Source organism: Mus musculus, chromosome 5 (genome assembly GCF_000001635.26).
Source record: "Mus musculus strain C57BL/6J chromosome 5, GRCm38.p6 C57BL/6J".
Lineage (NCBI taxonomy): Eukaryota > Metazoa > Chordata > Mammalia > Rodentia > Muridae > Mus > Mus musculus.
Window position 1 is genome coordinate 32455370 of NC_000071.6, and position 19534 is coordinate 32474903.

Consider the following 19534-nt stretch of genomic DNA (forward strand, 5'->3'; position numbering starts at 1 on the left):
CAATCATACAACTTTTTTTTTTGATTTTTCGAGACAGGGTTTCTCTGTAGTCTTGGCTGTCCTGGAACTCACTTTGTAGACCAGGCTGGCCTCGAACTCAGAAATCCACCTGTCTCTGCCTCCCAAGTGCTAGGATTAAAGGCGTGCGCCACCACCGCCCGGCCATACAACTTTTTAAAAAGAACATGTGTAATGAACTGGATGCACTTTAAGTTGCAAATAATAATTCATAAATTCTATATTATAAATTCTAAATGGGCTTTTATATTAAATATAAAAATACATGGTTTTAGTTTTAGGAGATCTATTGATTTTATAACATTTTAGAAAACTCATCTTGGGCTAGAGTTATAGTTCAAAGGCAGAACACTTTCTTAGTATGTGTTTGGATCTATGTTCGATTCCCCAGAACCAAAAGGAGAGAGTGGCAGGGAGTGAGTGAGTGGGGAAAAGAAAGGAAGGAAGAAAGAAAGAGCTCAGCAAATTATTCTATTTATCAGAGTCAATTGAAAGAGAAACTTAAGAAACCAAGTAGTTAAACCTCCAATGCAGAAAGTGAATGGAAAGACTTTTGTTGCAAGAGACCAACTTGTATTAATGACAAACCATTTCAAGTATGTCATTTGAAACAAAGTTTCATTTTGTATTCTTTTCCTCACCAATAAGATGCTGTTGGTGCAAACTCCTGGTATGCTGTTTGAAGGAGGCATCCTTTCACACTAAAAGAGAAACACTTTTACCTATGTAGATGACAGGTTTTGTTGTAACAAACTAAGGCTGACCTAAATACATACTGCTCCTGTAATCTCCTTGTAAGAGAAAGGGAAGGGCCACAGACTCAACATTTCAGCCATTAATCACCATTGATGGTGACTGTTCATCTATCTTTAATTACCTCTACTTAACAGTTCTCCTAGCTGACAACGGTTAATGAATTCCTTCAGTCACTAGGGATTTGTTTTCTATTCAGTTTATCTTGAAGGATAAAGATAAATTGTTCTACTGAAAAATCTACTCCCCCACTCCAGGTGGTGGTGGTGGTGGTGGTGGTGGTGGTGGTGTGTGAGGAGGACTATCTGTGTGTCCCTTTTGGGGGCCAGGATAAAGGAAAAGTCTTTGCCCCAAGGTCAGAGAAGAGGCATTTAGTTATATTCGCTTTAATTATTTTGGACTAGGGGAGAGTAGTGTGTGTATAATAAAAGTACATATGTACATATTAATATAGAAGATAGGGAGTGTCTTAAGTGTTTGTTAGCTTGTTTGGGATTTTTCTTTTTCTTTTTTTTTTCTTCTCTCTTCTCTCTCTCTCTCTCTCTCTCTCTCTCTTTCTTTCCTTTCTTTCCTTCTCTCTTTCTTTTTTGAGACAGGCTTTCTCTTTTAGCCCTCCCTAGCTGTCCTGGAACTTGCTCTGTAGACCAGGCTGGCCTCAAACTCAGAGATCTGCCTGCCTCTGCCTTCCAAGCGCAAGGATTAAAGGTGTTTGGCACCACAGCTCTGCAAATTTTTACATTTCTTTTGGGGGGACATTTCATAGAAAAGTTTGTTGGACTACTAGTAACAAAAATTCTCTCAGCTCTGTGTAATGACACACACATTTAATCTCAGCACTAGGGAAAAAATAGGCAGGTAGATTGCAGAGTTTGATGCCAGCCTGGTCTACATAGTGAGTTCCAAGCCAGCAAGGGGCTGCATAGTGAGACACTGTTTCAAAATAAAAAATAACAAAAATGATGCCCCTCCCTGGAAAAAAAATCCCAACATTTTCTGCTATGACCCATTTCTTTTTCAATCTTCCAAGACACTGGAAAACCTGACGGGGAATGGAAACTCTGACCTTCTCTCTTGTTTCCTTGAACCCATAATTCTGTCGGACTGAATTGTGTCCTGTTTACAGCAACTCTCTTTTCAATGATCACTTTTTCTCTTTGTAGTCCCATTGGACGGGGGTACCCTTTTTAGCATGTCTGCATATAATTGAACTTTAGTTGTGGATAAGACTTAAAAGTTCTTTTCCTTGGGACTTATAGGGCCCATAAAAACATAAGACATCTACATAAGCATTCCCAAGTATTCTGAATTCTTAAAGTCATGGAAGAGATAGATTTGGAGAAATGGCATCAAAATATCTACCTCCATTTGTAACTGGTGTTTCAGTTTCTTAGTTTCTAGAAAGCAGAGAGTCAACTTTTTAGCCCATCTTTTTCAAGTTAACAGAATCTTCCAGCGTGCATTTTGGAAATAAAGCCCCTGGTTTAATCTGATCTTTCCCATGCTTGGTTTCCTTTTTTTTTTTTCTATTTCCTTCTTTACTTTTAAAAAGTATTTTTATGCATATGAGTGCTTTGTCTGCATGTATGTTTGTGTACTATGTATAGTGCCCATAGAGAGGACCGAGAGGGCATCAGATGCCCTGGAACTGTTAGGTCTCAAACCTGGGACAAATGACAGAGGTACTTATTTAACATGTGAAAGTGGTTACTGGACCCAGGTTCTCTCAGCCATTCCTACCTGTTACAGGGTATGTATGGCATGCACACTCCCTGCCCTAATCTTCTCTTTCCCTCCCCCTCAGAGTCATGCTCGCTCTGAATATTCCCAGATGTCTTTCCTCCCAACTATGTTCTCCCATTTATCTCTAATAAACCTTTTTCTTCATCATACCTAGAAGCAATCATGTCCTTTTCTTTTTATTTTATTTTTATCAGAATCAAAATTACAGATAGATAGTTGTAACCATGTGGGTGCTGGGAATTGAACCCATGTCCTCTGCAAAAAAACAGGCAGTGCTCCTAACCTCTGAATCATCTCTTCAGTCCCTGTATTTGTTTTTAATTTATCCCAACTGCAAGCATTTATTATGTAGCTGAAGATGACCTTGGGCTTCTGGATCTTCTGCCTCCATCTCCCAGTTGTAGGGATTACAGGTCTCTTATGCCCGGTAAATGTGATTTTTATCCTCTAGGAACCGAGTGCAGTAGAGAAATGTTTAAAAATCACAAGATAAGAGAATTAAGCAATATAAGAAATCAATGAACAGAAAAGAACTATAGAAAAGTGGTATCCTGAGTGTATGGAGATGTCGGGAGCGTGTAAAATCTTATTGCTGTTGACTGAGGCCCACTTTGAATCCTGTTTCTTCTAGGGTCACCTGGCGAATCAGCGACTCTGGTGATGTGATACAGAGCCCTTGATCTGCAATGTCAATCTTTTTCAACAGAGAAGTCTCTTATCTCCAGCACACCTGGGTTTCCAACATAGGCAACTGAAACCCACGTTTCCGGGTTAGCGGAAATACGAGCAATTGTTTTGAAAACCAGTGACTGAAACCTAGAAAAGAAAAGCAAGGCGGGAAGAACGCAATAGTTAACTCTGCGGAACCACCAGGCCCTGGGGAGCAGGGAAGGAAGGTCATTCCAGCCTACGCCGGCTCTGCGTTCACAAGCAAGGCAGGCTCCGCCCTGCGCCTGCGTAGTGGCGACTGTTCGTTGCAGTGGAACGCCTGAGAGAGGGAATCGCTCCTGCGCGTTAGCAACCGCGGAGGGGAGGGCGGGGAGCTGGAGAGGCAGGAAGGGGACGTGGCGCGCGTGCGCGCAGTTCGGCGCGGCTAGGCGGCCCGCAAGGGCGGAGGGGAGGGAGTGACGCTGAGGGCGGGGCTGTCCGTGGCGCTGCCGAGCTTTGCGGAGCTGGGCGGTGCCGAGGAGGAGGTGGAGGAGGCGGTGGCGGCTGGGGTCTGACGCGGCCCGGTTCCTGACGCGGCCCGGTTCCTGGGGGCCTGCTTGTTTATTTATTTATTTCCAGTGGGCGCCGCCAGCGTGTGCGCGCGCTGTCGCTGCTCGGCGGGGAGGGGGTGGGGGGAGGGCCCGCGCCCGGGGGGAGTTGGAGCCGGGGTCGAAACGCCGCGTGACTCGTAGGTGAGAACGCCGAGCCGCCGCCGCCGCCGAGAAGCCCTGTTAACGCTTTAGGGAGGAGAGTCTGGTGCCGACAAGATGGCGGACGGGGAGCTGAACGTGGACAGCCTCATCACCCGCCTGCTGGAGGGTGAGTGCGGCGCCGGCTCGTCTCCCCACCCGGCCGCGGGGCCCTTCCCGCTCGAGCTGAGGTCGGAGAGGAGGGCAGGCGGGCGGGCGGGCGGGCGGGCCGGGTGCCCCAGGAGGCCAGGAGCGCGGGCTGGCGGGCGGGCAGGCGGGGAGGCCGGGCCGAGCGAGGCCGGAGGCCCATCGGCTGGTACAGTCTTCCCGAGAGGCGGCCGGGCTCCGCTTGGCCGCTGTGCTGGCCTCTGCAGACCGTTCCGAAGAAGGGGCGAGGATGCCTGCCGCTGGGCTTTGTGTGTCCGTGGAATGTGTATTTCTCGGTTCTCTTTGTGCGTTGCCCTTGGCAGCCTCCGATGGTCGTTCCGGTAGTGAATTTTACATAAAACCTTCCCAGTAAGGCTCTCGGATCGTTTGCATTTTACTGGATGCTCTAGAAAGAATTAGGGAGAGGATACGATGACTAGTTTACCATTTATTATCTGGAGTATAAAAAAACAGTAAAAATCCTGAATCAGGTTAAAGACGTCCGTTAGAAATACGAAACGCCCGGATACATGTGCTGAAGGGGTTGATTTGGGGGCTTTTTTTTTTTTTTAAACATGTTTGAGCCGAGTTTAATTTCTGCACAAACTTAGCAAATGTCTGTTGTGAATAATCTCTTGAGCTTAAAAGGTATTTTACAAGTGTTCTCAGCATTTGAAGTTCCGGGTTCTTATGCTTTTATCGATTAGTTTTGTGTTGGTGGGAACATAAGGAGAAAAGAGGAGATGGAGAGGCCAGTAGTTAAATGTATTGGTCCGTTGGGGGATACTGTTCGAAGTTAAAGGCGGGTCTTGGTCAAAAGAACCCTTTTACGCTATAAAATTTGCGTCGTCACTAATTGTGGAGTGTGTAAAAAAGAATTGCGTTTTTGAGTGGTTAAGAGTCCTTTTTGTCAGCCTCCTAATGAATGCGTGTGTTTACTACAGCGAAGCTGTTTGTGTTTGGAATTTTACCAAAGAGCGTGGAGAGGGGTGACTTTTCTTTAACTAGTTAAAGTACGAAGTATTTATTCTCTGTTTAAAACAACAACAACAACAAAACAACTCTGTTTATATGCTCCAGATGTAAAAGCTTTCCAGCAGCCTTAAGGCTGAGAAAAAGGCAGAACTTTTACCAGGAACTCTTTCTTATTTACCTTCTCCTTTAGTATCAAGTTATTCCTGGGAGGCCCCCTGGTGCTTGCTGTGTTTACTGCTTGGGATTTTGTGGTCTTTAATTGATAGAAACATCTTGCTGGGTCTGTGAGAAATTTGTTTAGTTAAAAAAAATTTATGCTTGTAGTACATGGCTGGCTCTATTAGGGAAATATAGTTATTTTAAATCTTTATATCTTGTTACTCTTCGGAGAAGGGGAATTTAAGCCCACCACTGTTTTCATATAATCTAAATTTTAAATTAAATTTGGATCAGATTTTATCGCAGTTTATTAATATTTTTAATTTTTCATAAATACCTTATAGCAGATGCATGTATTTTAAACCGATCTAGAAGCCTTTAAATCAAATGTACTTCTATACAGTTACAGATGCTTAAATACAACTAATAGAGTGGGAGTTGTAGAGAAAAAGGGGAAAGTAGCCTGAGCTATATCATTGTTAAATATTTGGTTCTATCATCAGTCACCAGCACCCACCAGTCCCCCCTTCTTGGGTAAGAATACGTTCTTTTTTTCTAATATAGCAAGTGTTTATTGACTGCACTGCCAGGCACCAGGAGTCAAAGATAAGGCTCACTCCTCACTCAAGCAGCTCAGTATAAACAAGTGGCTTCTCAGTGTGTGCTAGCCTTCCTGCTCTTCCTGCTTTGAATGTACAATTTATTAGTAGTTTTGTTACATTCTTGTTCCTTAATCCAGACGAAGACTGCTTTTGTTGTTACTCTAAAATATTACCAGTCCCTCCTTCCCTCCCCAAGCCTAAACCTGTTCAAATAAATTTTGAAGTCTTGGATTTTCTAGTGAGTAAATTCAATCTTGAAAAAAAAATTTTTTTTGAGACAGGGTTTCTCTGTACCTGGCTATCCTGGAACTTGCTCTGTAGACCAGGCTGCCTCAAACTCTGCCTCCCCAAATACTGGGAATTAGAGACATGCACCACCTCTGCCGGGCAGCCTACTTTAGTTTTCAGTATTACATGCTAATTTAACTCAAATTCAAGTGGTGCTATTCTGTAAAGTTGCCTCGCAGAACAGAATAACCTGGTTATATATTTTGTGCGTCCTAAATGAAAGTGAACATTAAAAGATACATAATTATAGTTAAAGATGTCTAGGTTATATATTTTGTGTGTCCTAAATGAAAGTGAACATTAAAAGATATGTAATTATAGTTAAAGACGTCTATCCATAGCAAGACTACAGTTAGTGGTCATTGTATTGAAAGTGTGAAGAGAACCTTCGAGAATGTGTGCTCTAAGGACCAGTATGATAAATATGACATCCTTGGTAGATAAAATGTGTGGATTCAGTGTGTTCAGCCATTTCACAGTGTATGCACTTAAAATATGTGTTCCTAAAAGATGCAGTGTTGTCTATCAATTAAAGATTGCTTTTGGCTGGGCAAAAAGTTGTGGCTTTAATCCCAGCACCCAGTAGGCTGAGGCAGGCAGATCTCTGAGCTCTAGACCAGCAAAACACAACAGGAAAAAAACCTTGCTTTTGTAAAAATGTTTTTTTGCATTAAGAGAAAAAAATTGATCAGAACCTAGTCTCATTTTAAAGTGTTTACTTTATGTTACAGTTTATTCATTTAAAAATATATTAAACTCTGATGGCCAGTTAAGTGCACTCACTTTCAGTAACTACTTTTTATGTTACTTTGTTCGATGTTAGACCATTTAAATAAAAAGACTAGAACATTGTTTGGACTGGGTGTGCTTCTCCAGTATTATTTTCTTGGTTTAAGTTTTACTTACAACTAAACAATAACTGTTTTGCCATCTGTAGTGACCCTACTATAGTCTTGTGATTTATCATAATTGATTACATAAGTTCAGATTAGTTCTGTGAGTGAGCTAGAAAGCCTGCCTAGTAAAAGGTTTTGCTTAGAGTGGTTGTTCTCTAGATATTTGAAGAGGAAGTGGGAGTCACCTGGGGGCCTTAGGTAACATTCCAAATGAGTTTATTTTGAAAGAAGTCAAAAGTAAGTAGAATCCTGATACTTTGTGAAAGAGAATCAAATGGTGCCCTTGGAGGCCAGAAGATGCCCTAGAACTGGAATTACGATGTGATGAGCCGCCCTGTGGGTGCTGAGATTTGAACCCAGGTCTTCTGCAAGAACAGCCAGGCTCTTAACGGCTGAGCCATTGCTCCAGCCCAAACCTTCCCTTTTAAAGACAACTTTGAGATGCAGTTCATATCCCACATGGTTTGCCTATTGCTGCTGTGTTAGTCAGTGAGTTTTAGTGTGTCCACAGTGTTTTGCAGCTATCACCACTGTCAGCTTTAGAACATTCTCCCTCCCTTCCACCTCCCCCCACCCCCACAAGCCCTGTTTCTTTTTTCTTCATCTGTCTCCCTCTAGGCAGTAGAGCGGATCGGATCGTTAATCTGCCTTCTTTCTCCAGATTTGCCGGTTTATGCACATATTATGTAAATGAAAGTGTATATAATGTGGTCTTTTGTGACTAATTTTCTTTTGAGTTTTTTGAGTTCAAGTTTTTGAGACAAGGTGTTACTGTGTTGCCTTTGCTGTCCCCAAACTCAGAGATCCTCCTGGGATTAAAGGCTCTGTAACTCCTGGGCCTCTTGTAATGTTTTCAAGTTTCAACTATGTTATAAAATGTATTAGTACTTCATTCCTTTTATGGCTGAATAATACTCCATTGTGTCTGTGTAACAATTTTCAGAAATACTCACTGGTTGATGGCTATTTGAGTTGTTTTCCCTTTTGACCTTTGAGGACGATCCTGCTCTCAACTTGTTTTTGAGTGGATTTAGGCTTTCAGTTCCCTAGGCTAGATTGCTGGGAGGGGAATTGTTACATGGTAACTCGGTGTTTAGACTTTTGGAAAACTGGAGAGAGTTAAAGCTTCTTTATTGATTACATTGCTTCAAGTTCAAGCCCAGTAGTTTAAAAGACAGGTTGAAGCAGGTGCCAGCTGCTCTGGCTGCCTCTTCCTTCACAGGGAACATCTTCATACTGTGTGTGAACATGAGGTAACTCATTAGAAGTAAGAGCAGGCTGGAGAGTAGATCATTGGAGGTAGACTTTCTTCTCTTGAGTGTTCTGGGTGAGTCATAGATAGACCAATCCCTGTTTGTCCAGAAAGTAAAGGAAACTGATTTGATTTGAGAAAAAAACCAAAAAACCAAACCAAAACAAGAAAAACCTCCAGAGATATTTTCTGTGACATTTCCAAATAATTCATTGAAATTTAGAGACCTATTCGAATTACTATCTGCGGAGAGAAGAGTTACTCCCACCCCTCCTTTAATTACTAAAGGACATTATGTTGAAGATACTCTACCGGTGAGATACTTCTCCAGCTCTTTTATTTTTATTTATTTATTTATTTATTTATTTATTTAATTTTTAACAAGTTTTGCTAAGAGAGTAGCCATTCTGGCCCTGAGCTTGCCCTGTATCCCAAGCAGACCTTGAACTTTGAATTTTCTGACCTGGACTCCCAAGTAGCTAGGATTACAGGTGTATGCCCTCATACTCTTTACATTTATCATTTGACTATTCCATTTTCAGTGGCCATGGTGGCAAATTCATACCAGTAAATAGAAACGTTAAGGTATTTTTATATGATGAAACTCCCATTGAGTATTTCTGAAACAAAAGTTTTAGAATTAATTCAGTGTCCGTAGGCAAGAAATGGTTTACTGAAGTATGTTTGGTAGACTCTTGACTATCCTGGGTTTTTTAGCTTTGTTAGGGTGCAAATTTCTAACCTTTGGCAACCACTTTTTTTTGTAACTATAAATAACCATTTCAGGGCTTGTTTCTTTTAGAAAAAAAATAGGATCCATGAAGGTTGGAAAGAGAGGTCAAGGTCACTAATCTTTCTGTGTATCACTTCATTCTGAAACTGAGTTGCCATGTTTCCAAAGTTGTTTTTAGTAGATGAAGTCTAATTTTTACAGCTGTTTTCTGAAGTACATTCCAAAATAGAATCTCCATTTGATTAATGAGATGGGAAAACTGAGATAGTCTTTATTCTATTATGGGAAGTAAAAGACCCAAATGGAGAAACCTATTCTGAAGGGAAAGAAGTTATAACAGCACTAGCTAGGTTTGGTGGGGGATGATCTTTAATTCTTGGTAGGAATTTGTAATGCACGGGTGTTGTCCTTTCTTCTAGCTTTTCATGTGTGTAGCACAGTGATTTATAAAGTAGTCCTAACTTCCCTGAGTCACTGGCCAGAGAGATTTTCAAATTTCCTTGCCCTGTATAATAAGGAAGGACAAGAAGACGTGTGCACAGCGGGAACATGCTTTTGGTGGTTGGTCCGTGTTAAGATTGTAACAGGGAAGTTTTGACCCAGCTTATTTCACCATAAAGGAGTTTTATTCCAAGAGCATTAAAATATCCCAGTGTAACAGAAGCTACCACCAGAATACCTACAAAACATAAGAACTTTTATGATTAATTTATTTGATACAATAGTCATTGCAATTTAGTATGTGATTATTTGTGAAAAAAATAACTTCATAAATTATTGAGGATGTTGTTATTCATTTGTGTAAACCTAAAGTCTGCACAAGAGACAGCTAAATTCTTACCTCTCTTTTTTTCATTGTTGTTGGTTATTGTATTTTGTTTGCTTGTTTTGAGACGGGGTCTAATGTAGCCTTTGATGGTTTGGAATTTTCTGTGTAGATAAAGCTGGTCTGGAACTTGCAGGGATTTGCCTGCCTCTGCCTTTGCCTCCTGGGTGTCAGGTTCAGTCTGTTTTGACCCATGGCCTTGGCTGAAATATATGAAGAAAATCTGTATTTGTATTGTATCTATGTTGGTATTTTAAAATTACATTTATTTTGTATGCATGCATGCATGTTTGTAAAAGTCAGAGGGCAGCATTTGGAAGCTGGTTCTTTGCTTCTACCGTGTTGGATCTGGGGTGCCAACTCAGCTAATCAGGCTTGGAAACAAGCAGCTTTGCCTGTATCTGTCTTTTTACTGAATTAGAAAATGGTGTCTTTGCCAGCCATGGTGCACATATGTAATGTCCAACACTGGAAAGGCAGAGGCAGGCACATCTCTGTGAGTTAAAGTTCACCCTGATCTCCACAGTGAATTCCAGGTCAGCCAGGGCTCATAGTGAGATACCATCTCAAGTAAGTAAGTAAGTAAATAGCCAACTGTTTTAGACAATTGTGAGTACTTTCTCGTACTATCAAGAATCAACAAGGGGCTTTTTCAATTGCAATACAAATTATAATTTTTTTCTACATTAACCTAAATCTATCTTGTACTGTAAATGTTCTACACATGACTTGGTGATGGGCATTGGTCGTTTGGAAAATGGCTCACTGAATTATATAGATTTAAACTCATATAAATGTCAGTAGAGCTCATCAGAAGAGACTTTTTTCCATTTTTATTAGGTATTTAGCTCATTTACATTTCCAATGCTATACCAAAAGTCCCCCATACCCACCCACCCCCACTCCCCTACTCACCCACTCCCCCTATTTGGCCCTGGCGTTCCCCTGTACTGGGGCATATAAAGTTTGCGTGTCCAATGGTCCTCTCTTTCCAGTGATGGCCGACTAGGCCATCTTTTGATACATATGCAGCTAGAGTCAAGAGCTCCGGGGTACTGGTTAGTTCATAATGTTGTTCCACCTATAGGGTTGCAGATCCCTTTAGCTCCTTGGGTACTTTCTCTAGCTCCTCCATTGGGAGCCCTGTGATCCATCCATTAGCTGACTGTGAGCATCCACTTCTGTGTTTGCTAGGCCCCGGCGTAGTCTCACAAGAGACAGCTACATCTGGGTCCTTTCGATAAAATCTTGCTAGTATATGCAATGGTGTCAGCGTTTGGATGCTGATTATGGGGTGGATCCCTGGATATGGCAGTCTCTACATGGTCCATCCTTTCATCTCAGCTCCAAACTTTGTCTTTGTCACTCCTTCCATGGGTGTTTTGTTCCCAATTCTAAGGAGGGGCATAGTGTCCACACTTTAGTCTTCATTCTTCTTGAGTTTCATGTGTTGGACATAGTACTACCGGAGGATCCAGCAATACCTCTCCTGGGCATATATCCAGAAGATGCCCCAACTGGTAAGAAGGACACATGCTCCACTATGTTCATAGCAGCCTTATTTATAATAGCCAGAAGCTGGAAAGAACCCAGATGCCCCTCAACAGAGGAATGGATACAGAAAATGTGGAACATCTACACAATGGAGTACTACTCAGCTATTAAAAAGAATGAATTTATGAAATTCCTAGGCAAATGGATGGACCTGGAGGGCATCATCCTGAGTGAGGTAACACATTCACAAAGGAACTCACACAATATGTACTCACTGATAAGTGGATATTAGCCCCAAACCTAGGATACCCAAGATATAAGATACAATTTGCTAAACACAGAAGAGACTTTAAGAATGGGAGGAGGTATTAGAGGAGACAAGGTTTCCTGAAATCTTGAACTTCATCATTGCCTACAAGTACTGTTTTCTTTGAAATGATTTTGTTTGATTTGAGACTATTTGTTAATTATGTAAGTCTGGTAACAACAGTTTTCAGTCATGTATTTTCCTTTGAGGCAATTACTGTGTTGTATGCAGTAGGTATACGTCTGGATACTTTGCATTTTCTTGTATAGACAAAGATATAATTTCAGGAGCTAGGTGTAATTGATCATTTTTACTGTTTTTATCTCAGTATTTTACAGAATTGCATGGCAGTGAACACACTAGATTCCTAGTAGTTTGATACCTCTGGTCAGGTGTGTGTATCAGAGTGTGTAGAGTGTTCCTTCAATGTCAGCACAAGAGGAGTTCTTACTTTGAACTGGATACTTCTTTATTCCTGAGCAGCAGCATCCCAGCCTGTTCATCAACATCTTCCATTCTTCATGCTACACCACCTGTTTTGTTTGCCAGTGTGTGGGTGGGGGAGGGGAGTATTACTTAGAGTGTATCACAGATCCCTTTGAGAATTCATGAAAAACACTAAAAGTGTTACTTTTGCTCTTGTTGCTAATAGACTTTTGTACTCGATATAGAAGAATTGCCTATACAGAATTTAGGTACTCTAGAGTAGCTGACATTAGTCAGTGATGGGGTGATGAGGGGAGGTGGGTCGTAAATGAGATGGAAATATCTAAGATTTCGTGAGGCACACCTGCAAAGGTATAGAATTGGTTCCTTTTATTTTCCTGTTGTTTTTTTCTGTTAGAGTAAATTGGAGAAAGTACAGGTGACAGTGAAAGATAAACTCTAGTGTGCATACAGGATGCATGAAGATACATCACACATCTTTCTTAGTTCAAAAGACTGTAGTAGAAAATTTTCACATAAAAATTGTACTAAAGTGGTTAAGTACAGTTTGGGTTTATGTAATTACTGGAATGGAATTCTTTTGGAGAGACTAACATTTTACTTAAGATTCAAAGTTAGCCTTTTCAGTATTGATCATCACATTTGACTTAAGTGCTCATCTGCTAGTGGTGATCTGTAATGAGATTTTATGTATTTAATCTTGGAAGATGTCCTTTCACAGTTAGAGCCACCAAATATTAACAGTAGTCTATAAGCATATGATTTTAATTGAGCATATTCATTACTTAGAACACATTTATACAATTATTTAGACATTTGTCTTTTAACATGCTGTGTTACATATGATTTTCACAGCTGGGTGAAAGCTGCTTAGCTATACGGTAAACCCAATTTTAATGTGGAAATTGCTTTTGCACCTAAGGTCTGAAGGAGGCTGTACCTTGAATTAAGAAACAATTTGCTGTAGATGTATGAGAATAAAGATCTAACTTATTTTGACTTTTGATAGCATGGGAAATGAAAATGCTATTGTTAAAATGACATGCACTATGTTTGCAAACTGTGGTGGGGGAGTTGTTAAAGTTTGAAGTTGAACTTGTTAAGTAGCATTAAGTTCTGGGTAGTGAGGTCACACATATGTACCTGTAACTCAGTAGTCTGAGGTAGGAAGATCTTGAAGTCAGTGTAGATTACATATCCAGACCCTACCTAAAACTATTCTGTAGTGGTAATGATTAAGAATAATTTTCATGGGTTGAAAAGATTAGCAGTTATGAACACGTGCTGTTCTTACACAAGATCTATATTTGGTTCCCAGCACCCAACTTCCAGTAACTCCGATGCTAAGGGATGCCACACCTCTGGTCTCCGTAGTACTTGCACTCATATGCTCATAACCTACACACAGATACATTTATTCGCATAAAATAATTTTCATTCCGAAACCTTTATTAAGTTAAAATTACTGCCATAATCACAAAACTAGAAATGGTTAAGTTTATGAGGACAAAAGAAATTGGTTACTGATACTACTGGTTTGATAACATGATAGGTTAAGGTATTTTTCTGCAGAGTAACTATCATAGGTTTTTAAAGAGCCTTTACATTTTCACAAACTTTATAGTTTGTCCAACTAAGGCCTTTCCCCCTCCCCATTTTATTTTTACCACCATTGGGTCTGCTATTAGTTATACTGAGTTGTTTTTTCTCAGCTTCTTTGAAAGCATTCTTGCTGTAGTTCCACACTGGCTATCCTAGAGGCTAACTTTGCAGTCTCAGTTTGAACACTAGCTCCTCAAACAGTTTAGAGTGTTAGTAACAACTGCCAACTAACCAGGACTATGAAAAAACACTCAAAGCCAGCTTTTTAATTGTTGATATTGTCCTCAGTTTCCTTAATTGGCTGATAGTCTTTAAAATTGTCTCAAGATATTTTTTTAAAGAGCATCCCAATCAAACATTGACCTAACATTGGTAAAAGAGCTTACCTCAGTTGGCTGACACTTGAAAATTCCTTTTTGAATTCCAAGTTTGAGGCCAGCCAGAACTACGTGGTGTGACCCTGACTCAAAAACAAAACTAAGCAACCAAACACATGAAGAATGCTACCAGAGCTACCAGTCATGCCCTTTAGGTAACAACAGAAAGGATAATGGCCCATCTGTCACCGAAACTACGAAATCCCAAACCGAATGGCTTTTAAACAGCAAAAGAAAAAGAAATACTTAGCTAGAATTCCAAATCTAGTAAGACCATCCTTCACCGGTAAAAGCAAGTTAGAACTGAGAAAATTGGTTGGTTAAAGGGTCTGGAAAGATGGCTCAGTGGCTAAGAGCAGGGCTGTAGTGTGAGTCCCAGCACTCACATGGCAGCTTGCAAACATCCGAGATCTGAGCTTCGTTGGCATCTGTAGGAGGCATTTCACCAATGTGATACACATACATACATGCAGGCAAAACACTCACTCGTACACATACAATTTTAAAATAGAGGGAAAAGGTAAGGAGGAGCCTGGCATGGTGGCACAGGCCTATTTTTAAAATGTATTGTGAGGAGAGGGACAGGGGATGGATGAGTTCTTGCAAAGCACCAGAAAAGTGGAATCCAAAAGATCAAAGGCCAGCCTGGGTTACATGAGACCTTGTTTCAAAAGCAAACAGTAAATGAAAGACAACCAGTGGAGGTGCAAATAAAATGAGTTGGTGTCCCCACCCCAAGAAATGCAAAAAAGAAAGAAAAAGGAAATAAAGAGCAGATAGGTTAGACTGGAAACAAATAGTAGAGCGAGAAAGTCTGACCTGACTTGTCTTTACAAGTGAATGTAAATTAAAAAGAATCTAATCAATACCCCAAAATCTTGAGCAAATTTGTGTCACCATGTAACCCATTAATGTGTGTTAATAATTACGATCTTAAAAACATTTGCATGTTGAATCTGGCTATGTATAAAAGATAGCATGTCAAAAACTAACCGGCTTGTTTTAGGAGTCCAAATTCACTAATGCTGAGAATGTCAGTTAAGGTAAATCATGTTAACTATATATATATATAAAGACTTAGTAAATTAGAAACAAGCTTATCTTCAAGATAAGGAACATAAAGATATAGCTGTCAGACCTGACATGAGTTGCTGATGCTATTTCCTGGATTCAGGAACAACATTACTTCTGTTCCTGGAAGTTCTGGCCAATTCAACAAGGAAGAGAAAATAAACAAGGATTATATCTTAGTCACTGTTCTGTGGCTGTGAAGAGACTTTATGACCAAGGCAACTTTTGGTTTTTCGAGACATGGTTTCTCTGTATAGCCCTGGCTGTCCTGGAGCTCACTTTGTAGACCAGGCTGGCCTCGAACTCAGAAATCCGCCTGCCTCTGCCTCCCGAGTGTTGGGATTAAAGGCGTGCGCCACCACGCCCGGCCCTGCAACTTTTTTTTTTTTTTTTAATTATTTTATATGAGTACACTGTAGCTGTCTTCAGACACACCTGAAGAGGGTATCAGATCTCATTCATTACAGATGGTTGTGAGCCACCATGTGGTTGCTGGGAATTGAACTCAGGACCTCTGGAAGAAGGTCAAAAGCAATCAAAAGCAAAAATCAATCTCCAACCATCCAAGTGTCTGGGATCCAACTCATGATCTTCTGGGCTCCTCCAAGAGCTTGGGTCATTTCTCCAGCCATGCCCTTTGTAGCACCCGTGTCGTCCTCTAGGCTCCAGATGCCTGTACTCCACTGCTGCTGCTCTTGGTGGTCATCTCATGGTACTGGCATCTCCAAAACACTGCATGACCCCTTCAGTCCTGGGCGGTCAATTGCAACTGAGGCTGCACTTTCACCAATGGCCTTCCATGGCCTCTCACAGTGCCAAGCCTCAGCTGCTCTGCTCAACTCCTTCATGCCTTCAAAACCAGTACCACCTGGGTGACCCTTACACATTACCAAGTCCAGCCACAGCACAAGGTACAACTTTGGCTATATCTGGAACAAAGCCACTGTGCTCTCAGAAAACACTTCCCAGAAGATGTCACCTCAATGATGCTGGTCTCTTCTTAATCACCGCTAATTTCTTAGCTCCAGCTAACCAGCATCAATAGTCCCAGTAATGCAAAGTTTTTGCTTTTGTAGTTCTGGTATCTTGTTAATCACAGCTGATTCTTCAGCCCCAGCTAACCAGAACTACAGAATCTTCACAATCAAAACAGCAATGGCCTTGAAAAGAGTCTTTAATTTTCCCTTTGAAATTTCACAAACCAGACCTCCATCTTCTGCAGTGTTCTCAACATTATCTTCCAAGCTCCTACACAATATCCGACAGAGCTCTTAACAAAGGATGGATCTTCAAGCCCAAAGTTCCAAAGTCCTCCCTCAGTCCTCCCCAAAACATGGCCAGGTTGTCACAGGAATACCCCACTATGCTGATACCAATTTGTCTTAGTCAGGGTTTCTATTCCTGCACAAACATCATGACCAAGAAGCAAGTTGGGGAGGAAAGGGTTTATTTGGCTTACACTTCCATACTGCTGTTCATCACCAAAGGAAGTCGGGACTGGAACTCAAGCAGGTCAGGGAGCAGGAGCTGATGCAGAGGCCATGGAGGGATGTTCTTTACTGGCTTGCCTCCCCTGGCTTGCTCATCCTGCTCTCTTATAGAACCCAAGACTGCCAGCCCAGAGATGGTCCCACCCACAAGGGGCCTTTCCCCCTTGATCACTAATTGAGAAAATGCCTTACAGTTGGATCTCATGGAGGCGTTTCCTCAACTGAAGCTCCTTTCTCTGTGATAACTCCAGCTGTGTCAAGTTGACACAAGTTGCCAGTACAGCAAGAAAGCATAATGATAAAATATAGGACCAAAGCAAAACTGACACCAAGCAGGATAGACTCCAAGTTCTGTATCTGTGTCTGATGTCAAAAGTGTTCTTCAGATGTCCAGTTCCTTTCAGTTTTGTTGACTGCAACACACCTCTCTCCTGGACTAGTTCCACAATCTGATAACAACTCTCCTTGGCAGGTATCCCATGACTCTGACCTCCAGCATCTTGGGTTCTTCAACACTGTCCAGGCTTCACTCACACCTTCATGCAGTCTATACTTGAAGTCTTTGAAGTCTCCTCTGCAATGACATTATTCCAAAACTCTTTAATTAGCCTCAGGCAGATGCTTAGGACAGGGGCAAAAAGTTGCTACATTCTTTGCCAAGTTATCACAAGAATGTTCTCTGGGTCAGCTGATAAAACTCTTGTGCTGTGCTGACATCATTCAAATTAGCATACTTGGGTGTGTGGTATAGTTAACCATTACTATCTTTCAGGCTCCTACTAGAATGTTAAGCCCCACCTTTCAACTGCTTTCCTAATCCATATCCTAAAAGTCTGCTTCTACCAACAAGCGGCCGGTCAAGCTTGTCACAGCAATACCACTCCTGGTAACAACTTCTTAGTTATTCTCCCCTTGCTGTGTGAGACCCCAGTGACCAAGACAACTTTTTTTTTCTCCCTCTAGACAGGGTTTCTCTTTGTAGCCTGGCTGTCCTGGGACTCTCTGTAAACCGTGCCGGCCTGGAACTCACTATTCACCTGCCTGTGGTTCCCAAGTGCTGGGATTAAAGGCATGCACTATCATGCCTGACTGCAAGGCAACTTTTATAAAAGAAAGCATTTAATTGTGGGCTTGTTTACAGTTTGAGAGGTTTACTCCAAGGTCATTATGGTAGGAAGCAGATAGCATGGTGCTAGAGCAGCAGCTGCGTGGTGGTGGGGTGGGCACAGTGGACTGAGAACTGAGCTTGGGCTTTTGGAACTTGAAAGCACAGCCCTAGCGACTTGCCTTCTCCAACAAGGACACACCTCCAATCCTTTCCTAATAGTTCATCAGCTGGGGACTAAGCATGCAAGGATTTGAGCCCTATAGGGCACATTCTCATTCAAACCACCATGGATTAGAAAAGGATTCAAACTTTTATAGCAAATGATTGGCCTTAAAATTAAAAAAAAAAACTGTAAACTTATTTAATAATATACAAAGTCAGTATACAAAATTAATTCCTATATATATTACAATTACATAATATCACATAGTGGGAAACTAAAACATTTATACTAGTCTTCTCAAAATCAGCTTGATGAAAAATACTCAAGACTGCCATAGTAAATGCTTCAAGAGGAAAATAAACCTTGTTGAGGAAAACAACCAAAGCTTGTAACATAGCCCAGCAAGTAAAGGCACACACAGGCATGCACACAAGAGAAATTAAATAAAAGAATAAATGGCTAATAAAAGGCAAGGGAAGGTCATGGGTTAGAAGAAGACTTAAAATTAAGACATCAGTTCTACTAGACTCAGTTCATTTCACAAATATCCCACAAGCCCTACAGATTTGGGGGTCAAACAAACACAGGCCAATTTTAAAACTTTGGGAAACATAAAGATCTAGATTACCCTAAGAATGTTAAAGATCAGAATTGAAGTGTTCTTAATCCATGTATTGAGGCTTTACAAAAAACTATGATGGTGTGATGATGTAAAGAGACTCAGGCACTAAGAAGGGTGGTGGTTGTTTTATAAGCTGCCGATGCTGTCTAAGGAGGGAAAGGATCACCTACAACACGTGCTATAACTCTGGGCTGAAGAGATGGCTCAGCAATTAAGGGTCTTCCAGAGGCCCTACGTACCCATATAATAGCTCACAACTGTCTGTAACTCTAATTTTTTTGGATCTAACATCTGTGTCTTTCACCAGCACTGCATACATGGGTATATAGACATATATGCAGGCAAAACACCTATACACATAAAATAATCTTAAAAAACAAATTGACTTTTACTTCAAGCAATATAACAACCTAACTTATGATATACAATTAATTAACCAAATGTCAAAAAAAAAAAAAAAAGAAAAAGAAATGCTCTTAGCAAGGGTAGTGGTTTCTTGGTAAGATGTAAAAAGCTCTAAGAAGCGAAGACAAGATTAACCTAGTTGAAATTGTTTTAAAATTTATGTTCATTAAAAAACTTCTTTTTGTTGAAACAGTATTAAGAGAAGGGGAAAGGTCCATCGCGCTTTAAAGAATAAATAAGCAATATTTAAATGGCCCACTCATTATAGGAAAAGGCACTCAAAACCTTAGTGATCAGGGAAATGCATGTCAGTAAATGTTGCTACATAGCCAGGAGAGCCATTAAAATGTAAAATAGGGATAATAGCTAGTGTTGGCAAAGTTACAGAGCAGCATGATGGTTTATTATAAATTGATACAATCACTACGTAAACTGCTGGTGTCTCTTAAGTAAAAGCCTTCTCTGTGACTTTGTTCTACTCAGTGTTAAGGCATAGGAGAAATGTACTTGAAGTTCTTGATAACATTGATGGTAGCACCAAAGTGACCCGTCCTTGAGTGGAGTACTGCAGGTGACCGTACAGTTACCTGGGTAGTAGGTGTCACAGAAAAGATTATGAGCAAAAGAGTTTATTTCTGTTTTCTAAAATTCAAAAACAGGTC

At 40.9% G+C, this 19534-nt stretch overlaps 1 protein-coding gene across 2 annotated transcripts in view; it reads left to right on the top strand.

Annotated features, from left to right (window-relative positions):
• The first annotated feature begins 3478 nt into the window (after positions 1 to 3478).
• Positions 3479 to 19534, top strand: part of Ppp1cb (protein phosphatase 1 catalytic subunit beta) — a 34866-nt gene continuing 18810 nt past the window's right edge. Inside the window, exon 1 of one of the 2 annotated variants that reach the window (XM_006503780.2) lies at positions 3479 to 4038. In XM_006503780.2, coding sequence (XP_006503843.1) covers positions 3987 to 4038 — 52 coding nt within the window. In that variant the 5' untranslated portion in view covers positions 3479 to 3986. The remainder of the gene's footprint in view (positions 4039 to 19534) is intronic. The other variant, NM_172707.3, reaches the window with a different exon arrangement.